The 26,214-nt window shown below is 36.0% G+C and overlaps 1 protein-coding gene across 9 annotated transcripts in view; it reads left to right on the forward strand.

Moving 5' to 3' along the window:
* DMXL1 (Dmx like 1) overlaps positions 1-26,214 on the forward strand; it is a 77,557-nt gene that overhangs the window by 31,366 nt on the left and 19,977 nt on the right. For 8 of the 9 annotated variants that reach the window (XM_080637786.1, XM_080637787.1, XM_080637791.1 and 5 more), the window contains 15 exons: positions 942-1,058; positions 2,220-2,441; positions 3,105-4,793; positions 5,349-5,459; positions 6,774-6,943; positions 8,441-8,538; positions 8,883-9,048; positions 9,855-10,107; positions 11,737-12,824; positions 13,081-13,272; positions 14,380-14,456; positions 14,663-14,790; positions 16,591-16,839; positions 24,328-24,491; positions 25,983-26,122. In XM_080637786.1, the coding sequence (XP_080493912.1) occupies positions 942-1,058; positions 2,220-2,441; positions 3,105-4,793; positions 5,349-5,459; positions 6,774-6,943; positions 8,441-8,538; positions 8,883-9,048; positions 9,855-10,107; positions 11,737-12,824; positions 13,081-13,272; positions 14,380-14,456; positions 14,663-14,790; positions 16,591-16,839; positions 24,328-24,491; positions 25,983-26,122 (4,864 nt within the window). Of the gene's footprint in view, positions 1-941; positions 1,059-2,219; positions 2,442-3,104; positions 4,794-5,348; positions 5,460-6,773; positions 6,944-8,440; positions 8,539-8,882; positions 9,049-9,854; positions 10,108-11,736; positions 12,825-13,080; positions 13,273-14,379; positions 14,457-14,662; positions 14,791-16,590; positions 16,840-17,189; positions 17,304-24,327; positions 24,492-25,982; positions 26,123-26,214 lie in introns of all 9 variants that reach the window. The other variant, XM_080637794.1, reaches the window with a different exon arrangement.

Here is a 26,214-nt window from a genome sequence, read left to right on the forward strand (position 1 = left end):
ATGGACCCTTTAAAAAACAGTAAACTTCAAGCATCTTTGCATACATTCTAATTTGAAAGCATTTTTTAGTACTTCAAAGATCTTAAGTTTTAAAACCTCTTGCTCTTTCTTCTTTAAAACATGTAAGTAGTTAGCTCATGTTATTTTAAAAAAAGGAACAAATTCACTTACGTTTTTCTGTAGTACTATAAGCAACCCAATGTCAAACCCAGAGGGAAAATCCAGCTTATTCTTGATCATGTTTTATGTAGATGGTCACTAAACTAACTATTCCTTCTTGGTCTTAATGGGTTTATTTTGTGCTAGGGAAGGAGAACGGCTGGGTGCACTCTCCAGAAATGGGCTCCTACTAATATTACAGTTCATGTCACCTTTTCCTGGGGCGAAGCTATAGCAAATAATCAATTAGGAAAGAGGCATGGTACTTCCTGTGCATTCCAGACAACGTAGTTGAGCTTACTGGGTTATGATCAATTAAGCCTATCCATTAGACCAGGCTGTGACTTTTCTAACTGTTGAAGTGGCATTTCTTCTGTAGATGTAACTTGTATACTTACACCTTAAAAGCTAGTCCTCTAACTCCCCATCTTAACTGTTACAGTTGAAGAAACTGTTTCAGTAAGAAACTGAAAGAGATGAGCATGTGAAAAACAAAGATGTAGAGCTGAGAGTACAATCTGGGATTTAACTTTAAACTTCAAACAAATATGTACTACTCTCTAAAAGATAAGACTGGCAATTTTTCATATGTGTACCTATAGAGGTTATTGCTTGTGATAAAATACTGAGAAGACTAGTAAACCACAATTGAATATAGTCAGACCATTGCATTTCATTAATAGGTTGCAGTAGCTTAATGTGATTATTTGCTAGCCAGCAAAATTTAGTTCTGCTTTCTGGTGAGCGATCTCTTAAGATCTTTCTGTTTTGTATTTCATCAGGAAACCAGCAGAATGGATTCTCTGAAAAATTCTACTTAATAGTAGTGGAGTATACGCAAAACTGTTCATTGCTACATATGTGGCATTTACATCTGAAGTCAATTCCTGTCTCAGTAGGTAAGCCCTGTTTCCTATAGTTTCCTTAAAAAAAATAAAAAATAAAAAATGTCACTATCTCTTGAATGTATCTGCTATTTGGCGTATTCTGAATTGTATTTCAGCTTTTTAAAAAGCAGCTGCAATTCTTTGATTACTAACTTTCATCACTACCTGTTCTTTCTTGATTACTTCTTAATCTTCAGAATGCTGAAGTTTTTTGAGTTCAGCCTTAGCCCAAAGCTTGTTATTTTTTGTGCATTCTAAGGGCAAATATATTTATCTGGTTTTAATACAGCCTAACAGTTCAGACTGTTTGCTTCTCAAAACTTTTTTTGTGCAGTTTTTGACTTTATACAGAAGTTCTAAATTTGTCCATAGTCTGAAGTACTTAAACATCAGAGATACAATTGCAGTTAAGAACAGTTTTGAAGTTCTGAGCTCTGCTGGTTCTTTTTCAGACTACGAAAGTACTTCCAGAATTATAGACCCTTTTAACTAATCTAAGATACACTTCACTAGTTTTTTGTTAATATTAAATATTTTAAGCAAACATAAATCAGGTGTTCACTACTTACCAGAGGAATCTGTTACAATGCATGTTTCTACATGAAAACCAAATTGGTATTTGTCTTACTTGAAATAACTGAAGCAACAGTATTACTGCAATTACTTTGTAAGTTGGTGAGAAGATGAAAGATCCAATTTTTCTGATCTACTTGTACTATGAGGACATTACTGATAAGTCTTTTCAGCCAACCTATTGGCAGTTTTCTTGTTCCAAATCCACAGAATTTGTACTTCAAGTGCTGAATTTTATTAAAGTAATAAAGCATTTGTATCATGTAATCTGAGATACTGCATTTTAAGCAATATGAACAAAACTACTGAAAAATACTTCTCTCTAGTTTGTAAGGTAATACTTCGAGGTCTTCATTTAATCTTCTCAGGTGGCAGGTATTTTGCGCTTCATGAGCATTAATTTCAGTGGATTACCATACTTACAACACTTTTGTTGTCAGTTTTGGTGTTTCTGCTTGTCGTTTGATTGGTTTAAGTCTGAGGAGTTAAAAGTTATAACTTCTCAGCCATTCTAGAATTTTGGAAGTATTTAATCTGAGGCTTGCAATCATTTCTTTTTAAATCTGACTTTTTAAAATTAAAAATGCAAACTTTTTTTAGATGAAAAGATTGATTCAACTACAGCTGGATCGGCAACACAAACAGAAGTGTATTCTTCACCAGATCTAGAGAAGATCCAATCACCTTTCACTCAAAAGTATCAGGCCTGTAGAGCAAACCTTCAGAGCACCAGCTGGCTCTCACTGTCTTCTGAAATGGTATATAGTCAAAAGTTGAATTTGCCAGAAGGAGTAGAGATAATAAGTGTAAAGCCATCAGCAGGTTTGTAATGTTCTGTTTCTTTATTTGTCTGGCTTTTTTATGTTCTTAGGAATAAAATAAGGAATTCTTGCCTTTCTGACTTTGGGCTTAAAATAGAAACAAAGTAATAGTCAGTTTGATATTTGTTGTTCAAATTAAAATGCCTATATGTGGATCCAAAAGGCTTGCTAAAACTTGCTCCTCTGACTTTAAATCTTGATACTGGAACTAATACTAAAATAAAGCTCTTATTTAAGGTATAATGTTTGTTTAATTCCAGATTCTTATAATAAAAGGAATTATATAACCACAAATTTGATTTTGCAGCCACTCATGAAATTTTTTGTAGGATGCATGATTTAATTATAAGGCTACCACCAGTAATCCAAAAAGTATTTTATAAAGATTTTCAGATTTCTGAATAAGAAATGTTTGTTTGTTTGGGAGAGTTTATAGAGGTTTAAATCATATGATTTGACTCCTTTCTAGAGCATGAAATAGTAAAGGGTAAAGGTTTCATAGTATTTTTTCACAGTTCACTTTGTTCCCTGGAAACAACCTTTTTGAGGAAGCAGTAGTATTTTTTTGTTTCAGAATAATAAAGTAACTGAATAAAGACATCTTTACTTTTTTGCTTACTTTTTATTATTTCTCCCAGTAAAGGTGTATTTTATTTAATTTTAGGACATCTGAGTTCTTCTTCCATATACCCTGTTTGTCGTGCACCGTATCTGCTGGCTACTTCATGCTCTGATGGAAAAGTTCGATTCTGGAGATGCAGGGTTACTACTGAATCATCAGCTTCTTCCATGCCAGAGTGTAGTGGACAAAGTGATGTCACTTATGTATGGGAAGAGTGGCCATTGCTGATTGAGGATGGACTTCTTAGTAGTAGTGCTATTAATGTTCCAGGAAGGCCAACCGAAGTTAGCTGTGCACACACGAACAGATTAGCAGTAGCATACAAGCAGGTAACATCTAAAAATAGTAATCTTTCTCAAGATTTTATAATGCATGTTAGTATTTTTGAATGTGAATCTACAGGGGGTTCTTCCTGGGTTCTAGAACAGACTCTTCATTTAGATGAGATAGGCACCATGTTAGACTCTGGTGTTAGTATTGATGGTAATTTAGTGGCATATAACCAGCAAGATGTTTCTCTGTCTCATGGTGGGAATATTAGTCTCAGCACTAAGCACTTGGTACACTTAGATTGGATGTCTAGGGAAGATGGTTCACATATTCTAACAGTGGGAATTGGATCCAAACTTTACATGTTTGGTCAGCTGTCTGGGAGAATGCAAGAGCAAAATGGCAAGGAGATTGTAGCATTCTCACATAGTGGCAGTATGAAGGCTACAGCTCTTTCTGGGTTTGTTCTGCTGCGCTCTGTCGACTTGGTTTCATCTGTAGAGGGTTCGCCTCCTTTTCCAGTCTCCTTGTCTTGGGTGCGTGATGGCATTCTTGTAGTTGGAATGGATTGTGAAATGCATGTTTACTCCCAGTGGCAATCTCCTTCCAAGCAGGAGCTAGTTAGTACAGATTCCTACAGTGGAAGTATGCCATCTATAACTGGCTTAATGAAACAAAGCCTGTCAGCCATCTCAGGTCTGCATCCACCAAAACGAACATTGACCAGATCTATGACCAGCCTTGCACAGAAACTTAGTGGGAAAAGATCTGCCTATGGTCTTTCTACGGAAATGGAAGATTCTGGTCTTTTTGAAGCAGCTCATGCATTATCTCCCACTTTACCTCAGTACCATCCATATCAACTGTTGGAACTCATGGATCTTGGTAAAGTACGTAGAGCAAAAGCCATTCTGTCCCATCTGGTAAAGTGCATTGCTGGAGAAGTTGTTGCTATAAATGAATCTGAACCTAATCATGATAAGAGGCTCAGATCCCTGACCATCAGTGCTAGTGGAAGTACTGCAAGAGATCCCAAAACATTCAGCAAAACTGAGACTACAGACTATATTGAAATAGACTCTGTTCCACCATTGCCTTTGTATGCTCTGCTTGCTGCAGATGAGGATTCATCTCATTCCTGTTCTGAGAAGTCTAATAATCAAAATAAAAAAGATAAGCCCAGTGACAATTATGAAGATCTCTTTCAAAATACTGCTATAAGTACAGATGAACTAGTTATATTTGATGCAGATGAAGACAGTTCGAAGCCAAAAGTCATCGATCTTTCTCAGTATAGTCCAACTTACTTCGGACCAGAGCATGCCCAAGTTCTTTCTCGTCACTTGCTTCATTCAAGCTTGCCAGGTCTGACTAGAATGGAGCAAATGTCATTGATGGCCTTGGCAGATACAATTGCTACTACCAGTACTGAAATTGGAGAAAGCAGAGACAGAAATCAGGGTAAGCTGTCTCTTCCAAGTTAAATGTCTTACTGTGCTTCACAACCTTTTTGTGGAGTTTTTACTGTTTTGGAATGGTTTTGTGGCTTATGAAAGCATGTCATTGCTTTGTTTCTTAGTTTAGCCTGTATTTACTGTGCCGTCACAGTATTTACTGTTTAAATAAAGTTTCAAGACTTTTTCATGAAATCAAATTTTTCATTGCTAAGTATTAATACCAGTGTTAGTCCATCAATCCATAAATATTTCTAATTCACTTTTGAAGAGGCAACTTCTTAATAGCCAATATTTGTTGCACTATGTAGAGAAATAAATTTATGGATTTGTTTATATGATAACACTTTTTATGTTTTGTGCATTAAGAACAAATAACTTCAAAACTTTGACATTTTCTTCTTTCCCATTCCTTGAAGGGAAAAATTACTAATTAAGCTATTATATTTATGAATTTAAAGCAATAGTAGTCAAAGAATTGTGAAGTATTTCTTCTTTTAAGACACCCAATAGCTACTCCTAGTAGTTTCTCTAAAGTACTTACGAAGATTCTTAATTCCAGGTGGAGAAACTCTTGATGAATGTGGTTTAAAATTTGTATTGGCTGTTCGGCTTCACACATTCCTAACAACTGCACTTCCTCCTGTACATCGAGCTCAACTGCTTCACCAAGGTAACTGATGTATTTTCTTAAATGAGGTGAATCTTAGTGACATAGATGTACATATGGTACGTATCATTGCTGTGCTGTTGACATGCCTTAGTGAGTTATTTTGTTGGTTTTTGTTCAATATGAATATATGACAAAGCAGAAAATGTCTATTTTATTTTATGTAAAGGTCTTGGAACTTTGAAACTTTTTTTTTTTCCTCCGTAACAGTTTTTTAGTTTTAATTTCTGTTTCCCCAAGAGAAATATAGAACTGTTCTGTATTTCTAGTACCATGTTGTTCTAATAACAGTCTTCAGGAATAATGTAGTAGAAAATAGAGTACCTATTTATTTAGGTTTTTAGTACATATTTGGAGGAAAAAAAAAAAAAAATCTGACAGTCTGCCAGATTTTAAATGTCTTTTTACATGCATACTGGAATTATCCATGGATCTATTTCAAGTAGTATTATATGATGCAGTTTTAAGTAGTTCCAACCTTATATTGCAGACATCAGAATGAGATGGATTTGATTAGGTCAAATCAAATCTAAAGGACTAGCTGTAATTGCTTCTTTACCCTTTCACTGGTCATCATGAAAGTTGATTGCACTTCCAGTCTCATGGCACATCAGCCCTTAGCTGTGTCAGAGATTGGAATTTGCCTGCCACAACAGAGTACTGCTGAATTAACTCTCTGATGAAATACTTTTAGTTGAGATACTCAGGAATTGTCAGGAGTAAGAAATACTTCTAAGGCATCTGCGGAAACGCAGTTGAGTGTGCTTCTGTATAAAGAAACATCTCCTGACTGTCACCACAGTTGCAATTACCCTTAGCCAGCTATGCTGCTGCTTAGTAACTGCCATCTTTCTCATGTTATTTTTTTTCCTTCATTTTATTTTGTATCTCTGGCCTCAAAACTGTTTTCTGTTTTGATCATCTGAAACTTTGCATTTTCTAATCCAAGTCAAAAGAGTCAAAATAGTGAATCTACCTTTCAAAACTCTGAAAAGTTTAATCGGTATGTTGCACTTTGTATTATGGCTAATTTTAATGTAGCCCCCTATAAGTATATTTTGAGCTTCAGTCAATAATTCTGTTCTTTGACAACTTCCACAGAGAGTTTGCAGGTGAAAAAATGTTTTATGAGCTTTTTTTAATATGTGGTATACAGTGCTTAAAAATATTCTTAAATTTCTGTTGTCTTAGCAGCAATGCACTTAAATCTAAAACAAGCATTTCAACCTTCTTCTCGTCTCCCTTTCCCACCCCACTGACTTTATATTCTCCATTATTTTATTAGTGAATCTCTTTTTTTAATGGCTTATTATGTAGGCTTATCTACTAGTCATTTTGCCTGGGCGTTTCATTCAGTAGCAGAAGAAGAGCTACTGAGCATGCTGCCTGCAGTGCAGAAAGGAGATCCAGCATGGTCAGAACTCAGAGCTATGGGTATAGGATGGTGGGTTCGGAATATCCATAGCCTGCGGAAATGCATAGAAAAGGTAAACATAGCATTCTGAAACAAAATTGCCAAATGTTTTTTAAACAGCTGTCCTCTGGCATTTACCTTCTATTTGTGTGGGTTTAAATTTTTAGGTACGTTCTGTGGTTTTGAATATTTTGTGCTGTATTTTGTTGTACATGTAGTTACGAACTTTCCTATGTAACTTTTTTTAGTTTTTAGGTTTCAAATTATAGTGTGAAGTATACTATAGCCTTTTAGATATTCCATTTTGAAGGTGGCAGTGTACAGTGCTTATTGTGGATGTTCAAGATACAGATTGAGCATATAGTTGTTTTTATAGCAAAATTTGGTAAAAGGATCTCCTTAGAAACCTATCAGAAGTGGGGTCAACTAAGATATTGGACATCTGTCTTGCAAATTGATGCATTTTCACAGTAACAAAACTATCTGTTGGTTTGGCTTCTTTTTTTTTTTTTTTTTAATGTATTTTAATTATCACTTAAGCCTAACCTCATTATCACTTGTTTTAAGCTCTTGGAAAATCCAAGTGTGTTGAGCTAGAAAATGACATGCACAGGATACTTTGACTACAAGGCACAAAGTGGTAAAATGCCTGTCTCTACTTTTATATTTCAATCTTCAGCAATTAATCATCCCTTTGTGAAACTTACCTGCCTTGCATTTAAAAAAATCCAAGTATTCTGGGCCTGCATTTAAAGTTACCTTACATGGGTCTTGGACTATTCTTTCTGCCACTTACCCCTTTTTCCTTTCCAACCTCCAAAAGTAATCTGAATCAGAATCAGAATTACCAGGTTGGAAGGGACCTTCAAGATCATCGAGTCCAACCCATGCCTTATACCTCGACTAAACCATATCACCAAGTATCACATCCAATCTCTTTTTAAACACATCCAGGGATGGAGACTCCACCACCACCCTGGGCAGACCGTTCCAATATTTTATTATTCTTTCTGTGAAAAATTTCTTCCTAATATCCAACCTGTACCTTCCTTGGCGCAGTTTGAGACTGTGTCCTCTCGTTCTATCAGTTGTTGCCTGATAAAAGAGACCAACCCCCACCTGTCTACAACCTCCTTTCAGGAGGTTGTAGAGAGTGATAAGGTCACCTCTAAGTCTCCTTTTCTCCAGGCTAAACAACTCCAACTCTCTCAGTCGCTCCTCGTAGGGCTTGGTAAACAACTTTTCTTCTGTTGATAGACTCCATCTGTGCTTTGATTACCAAAGCAAATAATAATTTTTTTTTATGAATTCAGATGTAGGAATTCCTGTTTGATCTACCAAAAAGCTTCTAAAACTGGAAAAGCATTAGCTAAGTGATATCAAAACAAAGAGTTTCAGCTGTGGTATTTTCACGGGTCTTTATGTCAGGCTTCTAGTTAGAGGAGGGCTCCTAGATTGAAGAGAACTTCCAAGCACTACAGGACATGGGATACCAGAAGCACTAAGAATTCCATTTTAGATTAATTTCAAATTTGGTTGATTTTTTTTTGCTGTTGAATTGTCTTCACAGGTGGCTAAAGCAGCCTTTCAGCGAAACAATGATCCACTTGATGCGGCCATTTTTTACCTTGCAATGAAAAAGAAGGCTGTGATCTGGGGACTATACAGGTAGGGGAACACACAAGCTTTTACATAAAATTTCATACTGTCTGGTATAATTTCAGGGAAAAAAGTTAAAAGTGATGGTGGTCCAAAAGAAGTATAAATATTACCATTGAAAGCTGAGATTCAATTTCTTAATTAGTCACTACCTAGAATTAGTAGTTTTTAAGCTTCCTGTATTTACTGAGGTGATTTAGTTGCTGTTCCTAAAAATAGATGCTTCAAGTTTTAGTCTCAAATATATTGTAATTTCAATGACCGCTTAATTCTGCTTTACTTTTGAGGAAATGAAAACCATAATGCATCTAGGAAAATGTATAATATTTTTATCAATTATGTTCAATGTGCAGGTCCCAAAAAGACACTAAAATGACACAGTTTTTTGGAAACAACTTTACTGAGGATAGATGGCGTAAAGCAGCATTGAAGAATGCTTTTTCTTTGCTAGGCAAACAGCGTTTTGAACATTCTGCAGCATTTTTCTTGTTGGCAGGACACTTAAAAGATGCAGTGGAGGTAATAAACTAATTAACTTTTTAATGTTTAAGACTGCTAAATTGTCCCAAGCTTACAAATATATTGAATGTGACTTTTTTTTGCTCTAGTATGACCCCTGAAGATTCTGCAGGTTTTGTGCTCTTTCCCTCCCTGCTCCTCCCTTCCCTCCCCCACACCCCCAAATTAACGACAAATAGAAATCCTTGGTCTGTATGTTTTCTATTTTAGCTCTCATATTGGTGATGCTAAAAAGTCCCATGCTTAATTTCCCTGTAATAATAAGAGGCCTACCTACCATTAACTTGCTTTCAGTTTGTCTACCTGCCATATATGAAGACAACACAGTTTCTCATTAGAAAGATAACAGATCTGAAAATGAAGGCTTGTTGGCAGTAATACGGGTGGGCTTCTAGAATCCCTTCACAAACCAGAATTGTTTTCTGGATCTGTTTGAACAGAAAAAATTGGAGGAAACTAATCTCTTTGCTAACGAAGGATTTGTTCTGTAAAGCTTTGTAACAAAAGCATCCAGCTTCAAGAGGTTAGAGGTTTCGTATGCATGCTGATGATGATTTATTGATGCCAATTAATTTCAAAGATCTATTGTCATGTCAGACTTAAATTGAAGAAATTGCAAATCAGAATTTATATATAACAGTTAGCTACAGCTATTCTGCATAGTTCCTGCTAATTTTTTATGGAATTAATAGACCCACTTATCTCAGTCTGAACAGTTTTTTGTCACTTCCTGTCTTGTGATCATTTTAAATGCCAGAGGAGAAATTGTAATGTTTGTTCTTGTGAATATATTTATTTTCAATTAGGTCTGCCTTGAAAAACTGAATGACATTCAGTTGGCTCTTGTAATATCAAGACTTTATGAATCCGAGTTTGAAGTATCTAGTACTTACAAATCTGTACTACAGAAGAGAATTCTGGGAAGTATGTGTCCTGGAAAAGAGAGCTTAGGAAACATGCACTGTGACCCTTTTCTGCGAAGTATGGCTTACTGGATTTTGGAAGATTATAGCAAGGCTCTTGAGACTTTAATTAAACATTCTGTTGAAGATGAAGGAGGTAAGAATACGTTAGGTTGGCTTTAACTATTTGTTCATTTAAGTAGTAGTTTCTTAAAGTGTAGTCTGAAGAAGGCCAAGTACTGCACAGTTCCTCGCCGTTGCTACTAAATAGCTTGCTACGACAGTGTATGTGGCTTTTGTAGTAAATGTGGTGACTGTGTTGTAATCCTGTATCCAATGAATGTATAGTGAATTTATCCTTTAAGGAAGTGAGTATCAGGATAATGAGAATGGCTCTGAAGTGATGCAGCTGTTTTTCCAGCAGCAACTTCAAGATGAAGACACAAAGTAGCTAATTTGACTCCATCATAACTTAGGGAAAAATTTCTGATTGTACAGTTACATAGCAAAGTATAGAAGAAATGGTGTTTTGTAGCTTTTAGTCATTGGAAGGAATTGTTGACCACAATGATAAACTGCCATTGAAAAGATTTTTGATATTTGCTGTCATACAAAGAGGTCCATGTGATGCCTGAAATAGCATGTAAATCTCCTAAAGTGGTTTTTTTCCCTGTTCACTTTATAGGCCTTCTCAGAATCAGTTGTGATATTACTTAATGTTCTCAAGGAAGTTAAATGTTTCGAGTCCCTAGTAGTTAGCATGCTAGCCCTGGCTAGCTAGTTTTCATTCCCGGCTACTGAGAGAAATTTTATGGTGATAAATGAAGACTTAAATCCCCAGAGCTGTGTAATTAATTTTAAAATCTGATTTCAGTAGAAGCTGGATGACTCAGGATACTTTTGAGCAAACAAGGGACATAATGCTCGGTTGTTTCCATCTTGGTCACATCCTCCCGTGTAAAATAATTTTTAAATGTTACTTCTTTAATCAGTTCAGTGGTTTATTTGTGGTGGTTTGCTGCATTTTCTTACTTTAAAGGTTCTCTTTCATATACCTTTTCCTATTATTTGTAGTTACTTGTGCTATCACTCCCAAAAGATGGGACAGTAAGGCTATCATGTCTTGGCTAATCTCAGAGGCTTGACTTGGCTAAGACTCAGGAGGCTGTGTGAATGATCCTATGCTGATGCTTGTATATTTTTAGGGTTTTTAGTCTTGAGGTTTTGGACATGAAAACAAACTGTTTAGGTGATGAATTGCTGTATAATTTATTTGTACGTAATACTGATAACAATATGTATAAATGTTATGGATTGCCTAGTTTTATTATAAATTTCATTTTTGTTAAGAGGTAGACAAAGTAAATACTAATCCAAAATTTGTAAAGAAAACTTTTTAAAGTAAAAGTCCGTAGTAAGATGTAATATTGTATTGTTATTTAGTGGTGGGGACTTGAGAAATCTAAGCTGAACAAGAGTGTGGTCTTGTTTGACTGCAGTAGATCTGGCTGGCCTGAATGCAAGGAAAATAAATGCAGCTGTTCTAATGGTTTTATGTGCTCTCCCACTCAAGTTTCTTTTTTTAGTAGTGATTAGGTTTGGCAGTGTCCTCCCTCCCAAGATACTTAAATGATAAAGGTACAAAGGAAGGTGGAAAGGGGGGTGCAATGAAGTAAATTATAGAATGAACATTAAGACCTTAATAGCCTTCTGAACTCAGAACCTTGCAGCTGGATTATTTCATACAGAATGGTATCTTTTTCCTCATGATTCAATATCTTTTCAGGTGAAGGAGATGGCTCATCAAGTTGTAACCCTGCAGTGTTTAACTTCTATAACTACTTAAGAACACATCCTCTCTTGTTGAGACGTCATTTTGGCTCTTCTGATACATCCTCCACACACATTTGCCTAACAGTAGAAAATGGATTAGCTGACAAAATCAACGTGGGTGAAAGACGGCTGTTTTTTACCACTGCATATGCTCATCTAAAAGCTGGTTGTCCTATGCTGGCCTTAGAAGTGTTATCAAAGATGCCCAAAGTTGTCATGAGGTCAAAGTCATTCTGTAGATCCCCTAGTTTAATGGATACTAGTAAAGATTTCTCACCATCTTCTCCCGTTAAAGAGTTAGAAACAAAAGACCGGTCTTCCAGTGTTGATTGGTCACAGCCAGTGCTGAATGGTCTAGGTTCCTCTTCAAATTGTTCATCAGGGAAACATTCAAATTCAACTCTTTCCTTTGACTGGAGCCAGCCAAGTGTGGTATTCCAAGACGAGCCCTTAAAACTACAGTCAGACAGTGATGGAAGTGAGAGTGAAGATTCTTCCCTGGTAATGAAAGAGCTAAAACCTCTGAAGAAAACTGAAAAATTATATGAAGCAAGTTCTAGCTATACAGAATCTTTCAGTGTAGGTGATGCCAAAGATATCCTAAGTCAATCAGAAGATATAATTTCAGCACAACTGAAGTTTAGAGCATGCCTTAAAATTCTTACTGTAGAGCTTCGTACACTGTCCACTGGTTATGAAATAGATGGTGGGAAGTTGAGGTATCAGCTTTATCAGTGGCTTGAAAGAGAAGTGGTAGCTCTTCAAAAGACATGTGATTATAGTGTTGAAGTAGAAGATACCTACTCAGAAATTAGTGTGATGCCAGAGGAAGCTACATTACATGAAAACACTGAAGACTTAACTGACCAGCAAAAACATATACTACAGAAAGAAGACTTTCAGAAGACACGACAATGGCTCCTGAAATACCAGTCTCTCCTAAGAATGTTTCTTAGTTACTGTATACTTCATGGCTCTCATGGTGGAGGTTTGGCATCAGTCAGAATGGAATTAATTCTGCTACTGCAAGAATCTCAGCAGGTGTGTGTGGGGCTTAGTTTGTGTTTTCTCTGCTTTAAGTTTTTTACAGATTTTTCGGAACGTGCTTAATATTATTTTGAAGTTTTCCTACAGTAGTATGCACCTGTTCTGTATAAATAACACTGCTTTTTACATGTTATGTTTTCTCTAGCTTATGGGGGTTTTGTTGTTTCAAATCCCCTTCTTGTCTTTCAAATGTTCTGTTCCCTTTAGGAATCTGTGCTATCACTTTATATGTGGTTTTGCTCGTTTTTAGGAGCAGTCAATACAGATACCTTCCAGCCCTCTGCCAGAGCGAGGTTCCATACCTCTCCTATTTGCTTGCACAGCGAGTGCCAAAACAGTGGTGGCTAATCCATTGTTACATCTTGGTAACTTAACTCATGATATATTGCATACCGTAGTAAACCTTGATTCACCACCTCATCCAGATACTCAGAACAACAAGGTATGTATTTCTTTTACTTTTTTGGGTTTGTTGCTGTTGTCACTGTCAAATTTGCTAAAATAACAAACCTTTTCTGACAACATGAAAACTTTCTGGTGTGCATACCTGTGACAAGTAATAAAACTGTGGAATATAAATATTTTCTGTAGTAGTTATCTTGAGCTGAAGTAATGTCCACTGATTTTTACTTCCTTTGAGGTGCTGAGCGTCTGCTTCAACAAGCTGAATTAAATTGTCCTCTCTTTGGACTGGATATTTGTCCAAGATGGCATCTGTTATGGGAAACATGCTGTACTACTACACTTTCAGTGTCACATTTGTCTTTATGACAGTGTGATCATTACTTTTTTTTACATTAATGGTAAACTGTGTTTCAGTCCTAAACCTAAATAAAACTAAGTTTTAAAGTATAAAAACTAATTGTCAGCAAAGTGCAGTAAACTCAAGACTTTTTTGTGGAAGAGTATATATGTTCATACAGTCAAATATAGTCTGGGTTTTTAAAGTTATATCTCTGTAAGATTTCTTCTGTATTCAGCCTTGGACTGGAAACCAAACTTAAGCTGTTAGGTTAGATTTTTCCTGAACTTTTCCATGTGTTGGGTCCCAAATCATGTTTGCTTTTACTAAGGATTCCTTAGAGAACGCTCAAGAGATTGCTCAGTTCCTAGTCAGTGCTTCTTTTCAGAGCAGACAGAAAAATAAATATAATAAACTCATTTCTAAAAATAAGCTGTGTTGTAATTTTTGTTCTGAAGCTAAACCTTTTTATTCTGAACCAGAACATTGCTGCTGTCTTAGTGTATAATTACTCATGACTGTTGTGTAGAGGCTTAACATGTTGCTGTTTCTTAATTTATAACATTGCTGTTAGAGCTGATCTGTCATTATGGGTTGGTGGGGTGAATGAGTGCTTCCCCATCCTTATCATTGCAAAGTGAATTAATGTATCTGAAATAAATTCTGAAGAAAAAGTTATGAGGTTTTGCCATAAATACTTACACTTTTCATATTCAGTACTTGTTCCACTGTTACAAATCTGTATGAAAGGCTGTGATTACTAACCACTGTTCAAGTGTAATATGTTCTATAAAAACTTTCTTACAGATATACGTAATGCATACCTTAGCAGCATCACTCTCTGCCTGCATCTACCAATGTCTTTGTGATGGTCACAGCTACAGGTAAAGGTCTATGAAAGGTACTTTTTAGAGAATGGTCAACACATTGTCTTACTATAGTGATGGTATAATATATAGTGCATCAAAAGGCAGTGCTCACACTTGCCTACATCTAGAAGAAAGGGCTATCACTTAAATAGTTTTAAACACAACTTTTTTTTTCTTTTCTTTTTTTTTTTAATATGACATCCCACTTTTCTGTTTCACAGCTCATTTCAAGCAAATCAGTTCACTGGAACAGTGTATCAGACATTGCTATTAACTCAGCGCCATTCTCTAAGAACAGCAAGCTTAGAAGAAACAGTGACTCCCAATACATCACCTGCTGAGTGGCCAGGTATCTAGCATTGGTTTGTTTCTTTACCCTTAAGGAAAAATTGTTTGGATCTGCTGTAAGAGCATGTAGCTATGCTCTGGACTTTCTAGTAGTATTCATAAAAGCTGCATGGTAAAAGTAAGTTCTTACAATAAAATTTTATCTTCATTTTTCAAAAGCTGTGAGCTAGTAGTTCTGGTTATTCACAAAGTCAGAGTTACTTAGATTGCTTTCTCTTGCTAAAAAACGCTAGTGCGGCTCTCATAAAGGGCAGGTAAACAGAAAGCAGGATGGAGTCCTGTGCTGTACTTCCTCCCTCTGGCGGCAACAGATGAGTCTCGCTGTTACTCCATTTCACTTGGAAAGGACTTGAAAGACTATCTTAGTTTGTGCTGCATCTCAGAATGATTGTTGCATGTGTACAATTTTTGAACTAACTTGAAACTGTTGAAAATGAGGAGTTTATAATGAGTTATGCTCTTCTGAAGTAGCTGTAAAAGTTCAAGTTTGCAGCTGATTACAAAGAATTACTTCAAGTAATTCTCAATGTGTGCTGAAGTTTGTGCTAATGAAGCTACACTGATCACATTAGAGGGAGTGTAAACTATGTAATACATGTCTATATGAGTTTCAGTTTACACTACTAACTTTAGTGTGTTTCCAAGAAACACACTTTCAAGTTACGGGATTTCTTTTTTCAGTAAGAACATTTCACATGAAAAAAATCTTTTAGAGACCTTAAGCAGTCTTTGTGGTTGATGCTCCACTGTTGATTTTTTTTCTGCATAGTATTCTGTCACTGAATCTACAGATTTTAGAAAGAAATCAGATTGTCATCTGTTTGCTCCTTATTTCATTAGTCGCAGAGTTAAATTTCAATGAATGAGACAAGAGATTGTTAGCAGTTGTGCTTACGGGTGAAATCACCTTGAACTGTTTTTTTCTTTTCAAAGCTTCCCGCAATACTATGTGCAAGTGGCAGAATATGACACACAACATAGTTCTTTGGCCACTGCTATTTGTGTTTTCACTTAGATGCACAAAGTAGCACAGTCAGAGCCAGGTCTGAAAATCTACAGCAATTGTTGGGAGCATAAAAACACTACAAGATATTTAGTACTTGAGTGAAAGAACGCTTGTCAGAAAATGTTTAGCTGAAGTTCATGCTCATGATTTTTGGTTGATTTTTATCACTGTAAAGTGAAAATCTTAACATTTCAACTTTCAGTGTTATACTGGAGTTACAAACCGAACTGGTGAAACAAGCACCACAAGAAAGTCAATGAGAAATTAGTATTTTAAATATAAGATTTGGATGCTATGTACTGAATATACTGTAAGGCACTGAATTCAAAGTAGAGAATAGTAAACAGCTAACCCCCTACTCAAAGAATTAAAGAGAAAAGAGAGAGCTTGAGACTTGAAGGGAAGAAAGATTCATCTAAGTAATGTAACCAAATGTATCATAGAGGTTCAGTACTAAGGAGTTTAACTAAAGTTGCCAGGTTTTTATTTAAGACGTATCTCCAAATTTTATTGGTTTTGTGTGACTTCCCTCCCTCCTTCCCCTTATCCTTGAAAAATTGCTACGTATTTCCGTAACTGTTAGTCCAAAACATGAAGCTGAAAAGCTAAAATAAACTGTTGAAAATAAACGGCTTGTCACTTTCTGGAGTTTTCCTCTAAACAGTAGAATTTTTCTACAGTAGAAGGTACTAAATAATGTAAGTTTGCCAATCAAGATAACCATGATAACTGGAATATGTTCACACACTTATATATGCTTTTTTCCCCCCCAATTTCTTTTTTTTTTATAAACAGGAATAACAGCTCTAGTACATCTCTTGAATTCTGCTGGTGAGGAAGCTCAGCCGGGTCTCACCGTTTTACTCTGTGAAATTGTAACTGCAGTATACCTGAGTCTGTTCATTCATGGCCTAGCTACACATTCTAGCAATGAGTTGTATAGAATTATGGCTCATCCACTTAACAATAAGATGTGGTCTGCTGTCTTTGGAGGAGGAGCTCATAGACCCAGCAGAGGACAACTTCAATTAAAGACAAAACCTGGTTAGTTGTATTTGTTTATTTATATTTGTTTTCTGGATTTCTTAAGAAAATGATGTGACTACTGAAAGCTTAAGAGTAATTGCTTTAAATAGTTCATATTCAGTAAAAATTCAGTAAAAATGGCATAGATACTGTGTAGAATAGACTAGGAAACAGGAGTGAATCCTTTTGGAATAACATTTCCAAGTAGCACAACTGCTGTAATGTGATGAGATTAAGTTAATCTTAAAGAAAAAATTTTCAATACTGTTACAGCCTCATTTTAATGCTAATTTTTAAGCTTTCCAATTCTCTCATAACAGGAGTATATTCCCATTTTACAAATACAGTATGTTTTCTCTCTTTGGCAGGTAGGCACTTCCCAATGCCTAGCCCACATCAGGTAGTAGTGTTCTCCATGGAATGTGTGGGGTTTTCCAAATCCCTTACCACCTTCAGTACTCATAGTCCTACCAAATTTTCAGGCAAGATACTAGATTTAGTACTAGGCCTTTACATGCAGTTTGCTATGTGTGATTTTTTTTTTTTTTTTTTTTTTTTTTTTTTTTGCATATGTAGAAAGACGGAAAAACTTCTGTTTGCAAGCCATGACATCAAATTCAATGTGAAATTTTTTAATTAAAGCAGCAGTTGAATTTGGCCTTTTTAAAAAAAAATTTGCAGTGGTGTTGTACTTTTACTACACTTAATTTGAAATCAATATTCAATATAAAATTACTTTGACCATGGTTTGAAAGGATCAGAAGTGTTTCATATCTTCGTTGGAAAGCTGCTTGTTTTGCTTTTTCAATATAAGCATTATTATGCATGTGGATTTCTAAGTGTTTGTTCTAGACCTTACAAAGAAACGTTGTCTTGTTGCTACTCAGTTTGGTAGTCTAAAAAGCCTTTAGGAAAGCAAACAATCCTCAAGTTTTATATTCAGATGATGGCAAATTATCCTGAGGCCCAGAATTAATTCTGTAATGCTTTTCTTTTTGGCATAGATTTCTATAGACTTGTATAAAACCAGGAGGAATGTTCCTACAGATACTTTTAAAGAGGAAAGTTTAGTAAAGATAAATTTACTTAAGCTATGGTGACTTAGTACATCACATCTGAACATATATATAAAATGTAACAAACTATTTTTTATTATTATATCATTACTATTGCTATTGGATGTGTGCTATATATAAAAGTGTCTTACCTTGCTTTTAAGACAAACTGAAAATAGTCTGTTTAAATACGGACTTTGTCAGACATTACTCTGAGAATACTTTTCTAAGAGATCTTTAATCAAAATTGGTTCTTATTCTAGATCTGATGAGTTTTCACTGTGGTATTGAATAAATATTTCTCATTAGTACTTTAAGGTAAATATATTTGCCATATTGGAATTGTTGGGAGCTGTAACTGGCTGTTGTTGGCAATTCTAAGTTTCTTAGGTGTTGGTAACTGTATACTGAGTTGTATCAATACTGCTGCTGCTATTGTTTCAAAGTGATAAAATAATTGTCTTTACATAGAACAGTATTTTGAAATGTATACTGAATTCTGTAATGCATATTTTTCTTAAAAATGAATGCTAGCTTTTTGATCGCAGAGTTAGTAGAACTGTTGCTGGAAGAATCAAGAAGCTGAAACTGAAAATTTAAGGGAAGAAAGGACCTTCTTAAATTCTAATATGTAGCAATAATTAAACACTGGAAGAGGGTTTTGGAGGGGTTGTGGAGTTTCCATCTTTGGGGTTGTTCAAAACATGAACAAACTAGGTCATCACCTAAACTAGCCCTGTTCTGAGGAAGGGGTTGGATCAGGCCCCTTCCAACAATGTAATCTTTCTTTTAGACAAAAACTGAATAACAGGAATATAAAAATAGTTCCTGGTAGTCTTGGAAAATGCTGACCTTTGTTAGGAATTATTCTGAGTAAAAAAACCATGGTTTATTGCCTTTTTCACAGTAAAGCTCAAATAAAGCACAGCAGTTTGAATGCTTTTTAGAGCTGCCTAACATGTTATACTTTCCAGCTGTGTTTCTTGGTTTTGTGGATGCATTTTGGCAAACTGAATTAGCATTTGAAAATTTACATTATTTCTTAATACTACGGATATGTTTTGTTTTTAAAAAGGCAATTAGCACCTGAAAAATAACCTTATTGTTGATCATAGTAGTCCTTTTCAGAATTGTATTTACCATATAGTTTCTCTTCAAAACTGCCTTGGAAAACTTTTTCATAACTGAACTCTATATAGAGATGGTAAGTTTTCTATAATCCGGAGGGTTTTTAAGGAAAAGTTTCAATTTGGCTTTACCACTTAGAAATCAATAATCTCATTTCATACATTCAATTATTCCATGCTACAAAAGTAAATTACATGCAGAACTACTTCCTAAACTTGAGTATTTTGCAAGAACACTTTATAGACTTAAAGTCATCATTTTGGGTTTCAGATGTAGAAAATCAGAAATCTACTAATACTTGACTATTATGACAAGTTATTTTTCTCCACTGATTGTCCTAACTTCCCAAGCAATTAAAAAAAAGTTTTAACAGAAATTATTATTTCTGAGTACTTTGGTAGAGAGAAATAAAAACACTCTCAGCTGTTTCTTTAACAGCTTAGTTTTGCCTAACATGCCATAGGTTTTGAGAAATAGATGCCTTGATAATGAGGACGTGCATGTAAAATTTATCCATACGTGGTTAAATTTTAGAAGGATGTGCAGTTCTGGTGTCATCTTATGCACATATTTCTCGTTAGATCCTCTGAATTAATTTGTAGCTTTTGCTTGCTGATGACCACCTAGAAAATATACTGTCATTACAGATTTTTATAAATCTTAATGTTGCTTAAAGTAACAGAGCATCTAAGTGGAATATGAATTTAGCATTTGGCTAAGTTTGCTTAGGCAATTGTAAAGAAAATCCAAACCCTTGGCACTCTTGCATTTATCTGCATGCTGTACCTACTATTGGGTAGGTTTGATCCAGAATCTAAAACAAACTAACAACAACAAAACCTGAACTTGCATTAATAATGCTTTGGACTAGAAGCTTTCTGCTTTGGGCTTCCAGTGTACTATGTATCTGCTACTCAGTTTCACCATCAAATCAGAAACAACAGTAAAAATCTTCATATATAGACTTTGTCTCCAGGAATGGCTTAATCTCAGAAGGCAGATTTTAAAAAAAAAAAAAAAAAAAATTTATATTAATTTTTTTTTTTTTTTAAAGCCTTCCAGCTTGTGCAAGACCTACAACAGCCATGTCAAACTGCTCCTTTTTAATGCAGAATTCCCTATGATACCATTAGTAATGGAACTTTGACATCAATGTGAGAATAATTGCCTTAAATTCTAACTCAGAATTAGAGACTGCAATGGTGGGCTTATTTTCTAATGGTACTTTGGAGTACTGCATACTTCATTACTTGTGTGGCCTTTCTATTCTACATTGAAGTCTTTATCTTCTCACCATTACTGTCAGATTCTTAGTTAAGTCAACCATTAAAACAGAAGTTTGACTTGAAGTGTTTGCACTGTGAAAGGTGGAGAGGGGCTTTTTGGCTCAGTAGAAGGAACCTAAGATGATCAGAGCAGGAAGTGTCGACAAAGTTTGTGTATGCCACCAAGTATTTTCATTATGCTTAATTTTGGAGAAGTGTCCATCCACAACTTGCTGAAATGCCTCAAATCAGAGTCATAAAATGATTTGGGTTGGAAGGGACCTTAAAGATCATCTAGTTTCAAGCCCTCTGCCAGGGTCAGGGACACCTGATATACAATGTCTTCAGAAACAGCTGAGAGCTATTTGAGCTATTGAGGGCTATACTCGCTTTGAGCTTTTCAGCGAATTGCACTAGTCATTAAATGTGCATAAATAGAACAAAGATTTTACAGTCTTGTGCACATACAGTAATCAAACTCCAGCTTAATTGCAGTTGCTGATGTTGAGTCCTAATTCATTAAATTCATCACCTTGGCCACACAAGCTATTGCCCATGAGTAAGCAGGACATCGTGTTGAAAATTTCAGGATTAGTAACCTTGCAAAATGCAAATTCTGTTTAGATTTAAAATCAAGATGTCCAGTAGTGTAGATTTTCACCACGCTGTTGTTTCCATTGGCTTTCGTAGCTTCCCAAAAATTAGATATCTTTTCAGGGCTTTGCATTTGCTAAAATGATTTGAGATGTGATAAAAATCAGTATTTCTTTGTCATGTCTCTACCATTCCACTCTGTTCTGGGCTTCAGCAGTGCTGATCCTTGTTGATGCCTGCAGTCAAGGGTGATGCTTTCTGTAACTTTACATCTCCTAATGAAGAATTGCATTTTTCATTGGGCGTTGGGGTGTTGAAGCTTCATGCCTGTATAGAGCCTTCAGTAAAACAGAGTAACTGACTTGATTTTTAAGTTATGAGGAAATTGTAAGATATCTGCCTTTTAGGTCTTCTTCGGAAGGTGGAAGGAAGGTGACATGGGCAACAGGCTTTTTGAATATCACTGCATGTGTTAGATCTTGGCAGAAATACAAGCATTTCCAATGTCTGAAAAATTCCAATATTCACAGAAATTAAGATAAATCTTCCATTTATACCAAAGATAAATGTTTTGAATGCAAAAAGCATGTAAAAATTTTAACTAGAAATATGAGAAACTTGAAAGTGAATATAATTGGTAATCTGAAATCCCAAATGACAAAGTCAGATTTTTTTTAATGATTTTTTAATTTATGCAAAGATTTTTAGAATGAAAAAAATGGCATTAGTAGTACTGAATTTCAAACCATCTAGAAGGTTGTACTTTCATTTGCCCTAAGTATTGATTTTTTTTTCAATGTCTAGCGTGCAGTATTATTAAAAATGCCAAGAATAATCCAACAAAATGGAAAAAAGCCCTGTTTTAAAATCATTTGCTTTTTCAATTTTGTTTAGAAAAACAACCTGCAAGCATATATTTGCTTATTTCTCTATCATGCAACAATTGCTCCTTCTTTCATGCTCAGTGAATTTTTCCTTTTTTTTTTTTTTTTTTTTTTAAGCAATTGCTAAAATTTCATAGTGATGCATGTGCATGCTCTTTCTTAGCTGATGACCTTTAGATAATGAAATGAAAATGCATTTTACTGCAGCTATTATATTTGCAACTTTTAGTACAGGTAAGTGGATTTCAATAATATCCTTAACAGCGTGTGTAGGAAAATCAGAATAGTAGCGCAACAAAGACTTTTAAAATACCCAAATTTCAAGATGAAAGATACGATGTTGTCTTCAGGTTTTATTAGCTTCTATATATAAATGATTTTATAGTTCACCTCTCCTATGAAGGAAGGCTGAGAGAGTTGGGTTTGCTTAGCCTGGAGAAGAGAGGCTCAGGGGAAACCTTAGTGCGGCCTTCCAGTACCTAAAGGGGCCCACAAGAAATCTGGAGAGGGATTTTTTACAAGGCAGGTTGTGACAGGACAAGGGGGAATGGCTTTAAACTGAAATAAGCAAGGTTTAGATTAGACATTCAGGAGAAATTCTTTACTGTAAGGGTGGTGAGGCGCTGGAACAAGTTACCCAGAGAAGCTGTGGCTGCCCCGTCCCTGGCATGTTCAAGGCCAGGCTGGACAGGGCTTTGAGCAACCTGGTCTACTGGAACAGTTATTAGTTAAAATAAAATCATACAATGCCAGGTTGTAGAAGACCTCAAGGATCATCTGGTCCAACCTTTCTAGGCAAAGCATGACCTAGACTACGTGGCATATCCCCCTGCCTAGCTGAATCTTACAAGTATTCAATGCTGGTAAATCCACCACTTCCAAGAGAAGATTATTCCAGTGACTGATTGTTCTCAATGAAAAATTTTCCTTTTGTGTCCACTTGGAATCTCTCTAAAATTACTTGTACCCATTGCCCCATATCTTTTTTATGTGACTCCTTTTTAAAAGGCGATCTTCATCTTCTCTGTAGCTTTCCTTTAAATACTGGAACATGGTGATGAGGTGTCTCCTGAGCCTTTTCTCCAGGCTGAACAAACTCAGGTGTCTCAGGCTTTTCTTGTGCAGCTTCCCAGCCCTTGGATAATCTTCCTGGTCCTTCTCTAGACACATTTTTTTTGTATAGCAGGGACCAAAACTGGACACAGTGTTTCAGATGTGGCCTGACAAGCGCTGAGTAGAGTGGGACAGTTACATCTTTATCTCTTTTGGTGATGCCCTTGTGAATATAACCCAGCATCCTGTTGGCTTTCATTGTTGATGTAACCCAGCATCCTGTTGGCTTTCTTTGCTGCACACTGTTCACCCATAATGAGCTCGTTGTCCATTAGGACCCCCAGGTCCCTTTCCACAGAGCTGCTCCCCAACCAGGCAGATCCCAGTCCAGTGCAATCCTGGATTGTGTTTTTCCAGGACTTAGACTTACCCTTGTCCTTGCTGAATTTCATAAGGTTCTTGTTAGCCCACTCTTCCAGCCTGTCCAGGTCATCCTGCAGGGTGGCTCTCCTCTCTGAAGTGTCCAGTTCCCCGTGCAGTTCGGTATCATCGCCCAGCTTCATCCAGATCATTTATGAAGACACTGATCAACATTGGGCCTAATATCAATCCCTGGGGGACCCCATTAGTGACAAGTCACCAGCTGGAAAGGAAGCTGTTCACCACCTCCCTCTGGGTGCAGCCAGTCAGCCAATTCACGCCCCACTGCCCAGTCCATTCATTGAGACCATAATGCTTCGCTAGGAGGAGGGTGTAAGAAACTGTGTTTAAAAACTTGGAGAAATGCAGGTAGACATGTCCACTGCCCACCCAGCATCAGCTGAGCAAATTACTTTGTTGTGGAAGGTGATCAGGTTTGTCAAGCACAGTTTGCACCTAGTGAATTGGTGCTGGCTTTTCCCGATCACGTGCTTGATTTGACTTGTGATAGCCCCATATGGAGGGTTTAGGAAGTATTCACTCCATAATCTCCCTAGGAATCTTCTGTATTTGCTGGAGAAATATATTCTCAGGACATACAGATTTATCAAAATTGTACAATGTAGAAAAAAAGTACACACTTCTGTGGAAGGAGACGTGGAGTTAAAACTTGGATTAGGAGTGACAGTCTTGGATATTTGCAGTATAAATTATGAAAGACAAAATTTGTACCTCGTCTTAAAAACCAAGCATAATCGGTATTCAGTAGTGCTTATTAAAGTAATTTAGTTTTGCGGTATTGTTACTCGAGCAACAATATTTGTCATCTTTGTTAGGAAGAATGCTTCTCCCACAGTTATGCGTGTATTCTACTGTACTATTTGGAGGGGGGGATTTTCCCCTTCTAGAGTTCTAGTTATGCATTAGTTTCGCATATTTGGGGAATTAACATTATCTATGCTTATTTGCTACACAAATGTTAAGATAAAATTCTGAAAAATGTAATAAGGAATATTTTTATTTTCCATTATAAACCCCTTTATTAAAAACAGTAGGAAGGTGGAGCAGACAATTTAAAGCAACATACTGTATTTTCTTCCTCTGTAGATGATGGAGACAAACAGCAAAAACGTTACAGACTGTCATCAAAAACATCTCCAAAAGAGAGTTCTCAGTTGCCTGCATTGCCATTGGTAGACCAAGAATCTCCGTCTTACAAAGAAAGATTTATTCCTCCTGAGCTTAGCATCTGGGATTATTTCATTGCAAAGGTAATTTTTTTGCTTTTATGATAGTTAATTTTCTTCTGTCACTCATGGAATGATGATTTTGTTTCTTCTTGTCTTTATTCTGGGTATCAATTTACATGTCTGATAAGCTGCCTGTTTTTATTACTCATCTTTAGCTTTTTCTAACACACTGACTATAGGTATTTTTGAAACAGCTGTTTTAAAAACTGTTGTTACAAAAATAATTTATTTTCAGATAATTGTATGAACAAAACATGTTGCTTTTTACAGTTGCAGAATATAAATGAATAGTTAATTATGGATCAGATATATAGATGAACAGGGAAATGTGAGTAGGTTTTTATAGTCTATTTCAAATAGGTGAAATGAATACGTGTACTTACTAGAAATCAAATTATGTTGCCATTTGTCAAGTCTGCTGTGGCAGATTTTCCTTTGCAGAAAACTACATAATTGCATGCAGTTGTATGGTACATTTCTGTATTAAATATTAGCCGTATGGAGCTGTTGGAGCAAGTCCAGAAGAGGGCCACAAGGATGATCAGGGGGCTGGAGCACCACCCCTATGAAGACAGGCTGAGAAAGTTGGGGCTGTTCAGCCTGGAGAAGAGGAGGCTGCGTGGAGACCTCATAGCAGCTTTCCAGTATCTGAAGGGGGGACCTAAAAGGATGCTAATGCTCTTCATTAGGAACTGTACTAATAGAACTAGGGGTAACGGGTTAAAACTTACACAGAGGAAGTTCAGGTTAGATATAAGGAAGAAATTCTTTACTGTGAGGGTGGTGAGGCACTGGAACAGGTTGCCCAAAGAGGTGGTAAATGCTCCATCCCTGACGGTGTTCAAGGCCACGTTTGACAGAGCCTTGGGTGACATGGTCTGGTGTGAGGCGTCCCTGCCCATGGCAGGGAGGTTGAAACGAGATGATCTTAAGGTTCTTTCCAACCTTAACTATTCTATGATTCTGTATCAGCAAAATAAATACATAAGCAGTAATTTAGGAGCAAGGAAATTGCAAATACTTAATAACTCAGTGAGTCCCTCATAGTGGGCTTGTAAATGTTGAACAGTATAGGCAGAGGATAGGATTTTCTCGTTGTTTAGTCCTCTGAGCCATTAGAAGAACTACAGAATATACACTGGGGGTTTTGGCTTCTCTGACAAATAACAAGCTTGTGTGTTTTATTTGTTATTTGATATATCTGATGCGAATCTAAAGCAAAATATAAATTAGAAAACTGCTAGTAATTTCATTGTCAGCATTCAAGTTTTGAGTAATGTAAAAGAACTGTTAAAGTAGGCAATGCTCATGGACAGTTATCCTCTCGTGAGGTACAAACTCCAAATGTTACTAACTGTAAGATATTCTGTCTGCTTTTTTTGTAAAAGGCATTAGATATTACAATGCTGTATTTTTTTAAAGATTACATATTATAATGATGTATTTTTTAAAAGATAATTTAAAACTAAATATTGGTAAAAGATACTCAAGGAATATTGTTTAAATTTTTAGCCTTTTCTTCCATCACAAAGTAGAGTGGAATATGATTCAGAAGAAAGTCAGGAAAGTGGTGAAGATGATGAAGATATTGATGGCGATGTGTTTGCATCAAATTCACATAATCAAGAGCATTCTAATTCAAATTCATACAGGTAAGTAACTCTTTAGAATGCAAGATGTTCTGTAATGGCTAGACTTGCATTTCTGGCCTTTTACTTTTGAGATAATAAACCAGTTACTTCGT

This window comes from Psittacula echo, assembly GCF_963264785.1.
Source record: "Psittacula echo genome assembly, chromosome: Z".
Taxonomy (NCBI): domain Eukaryota; kingdom Metazoa; phylum Chordata; class Aves; order Psittaciformes; family Psittacidae; genus Psittacula; species Psittacula echo.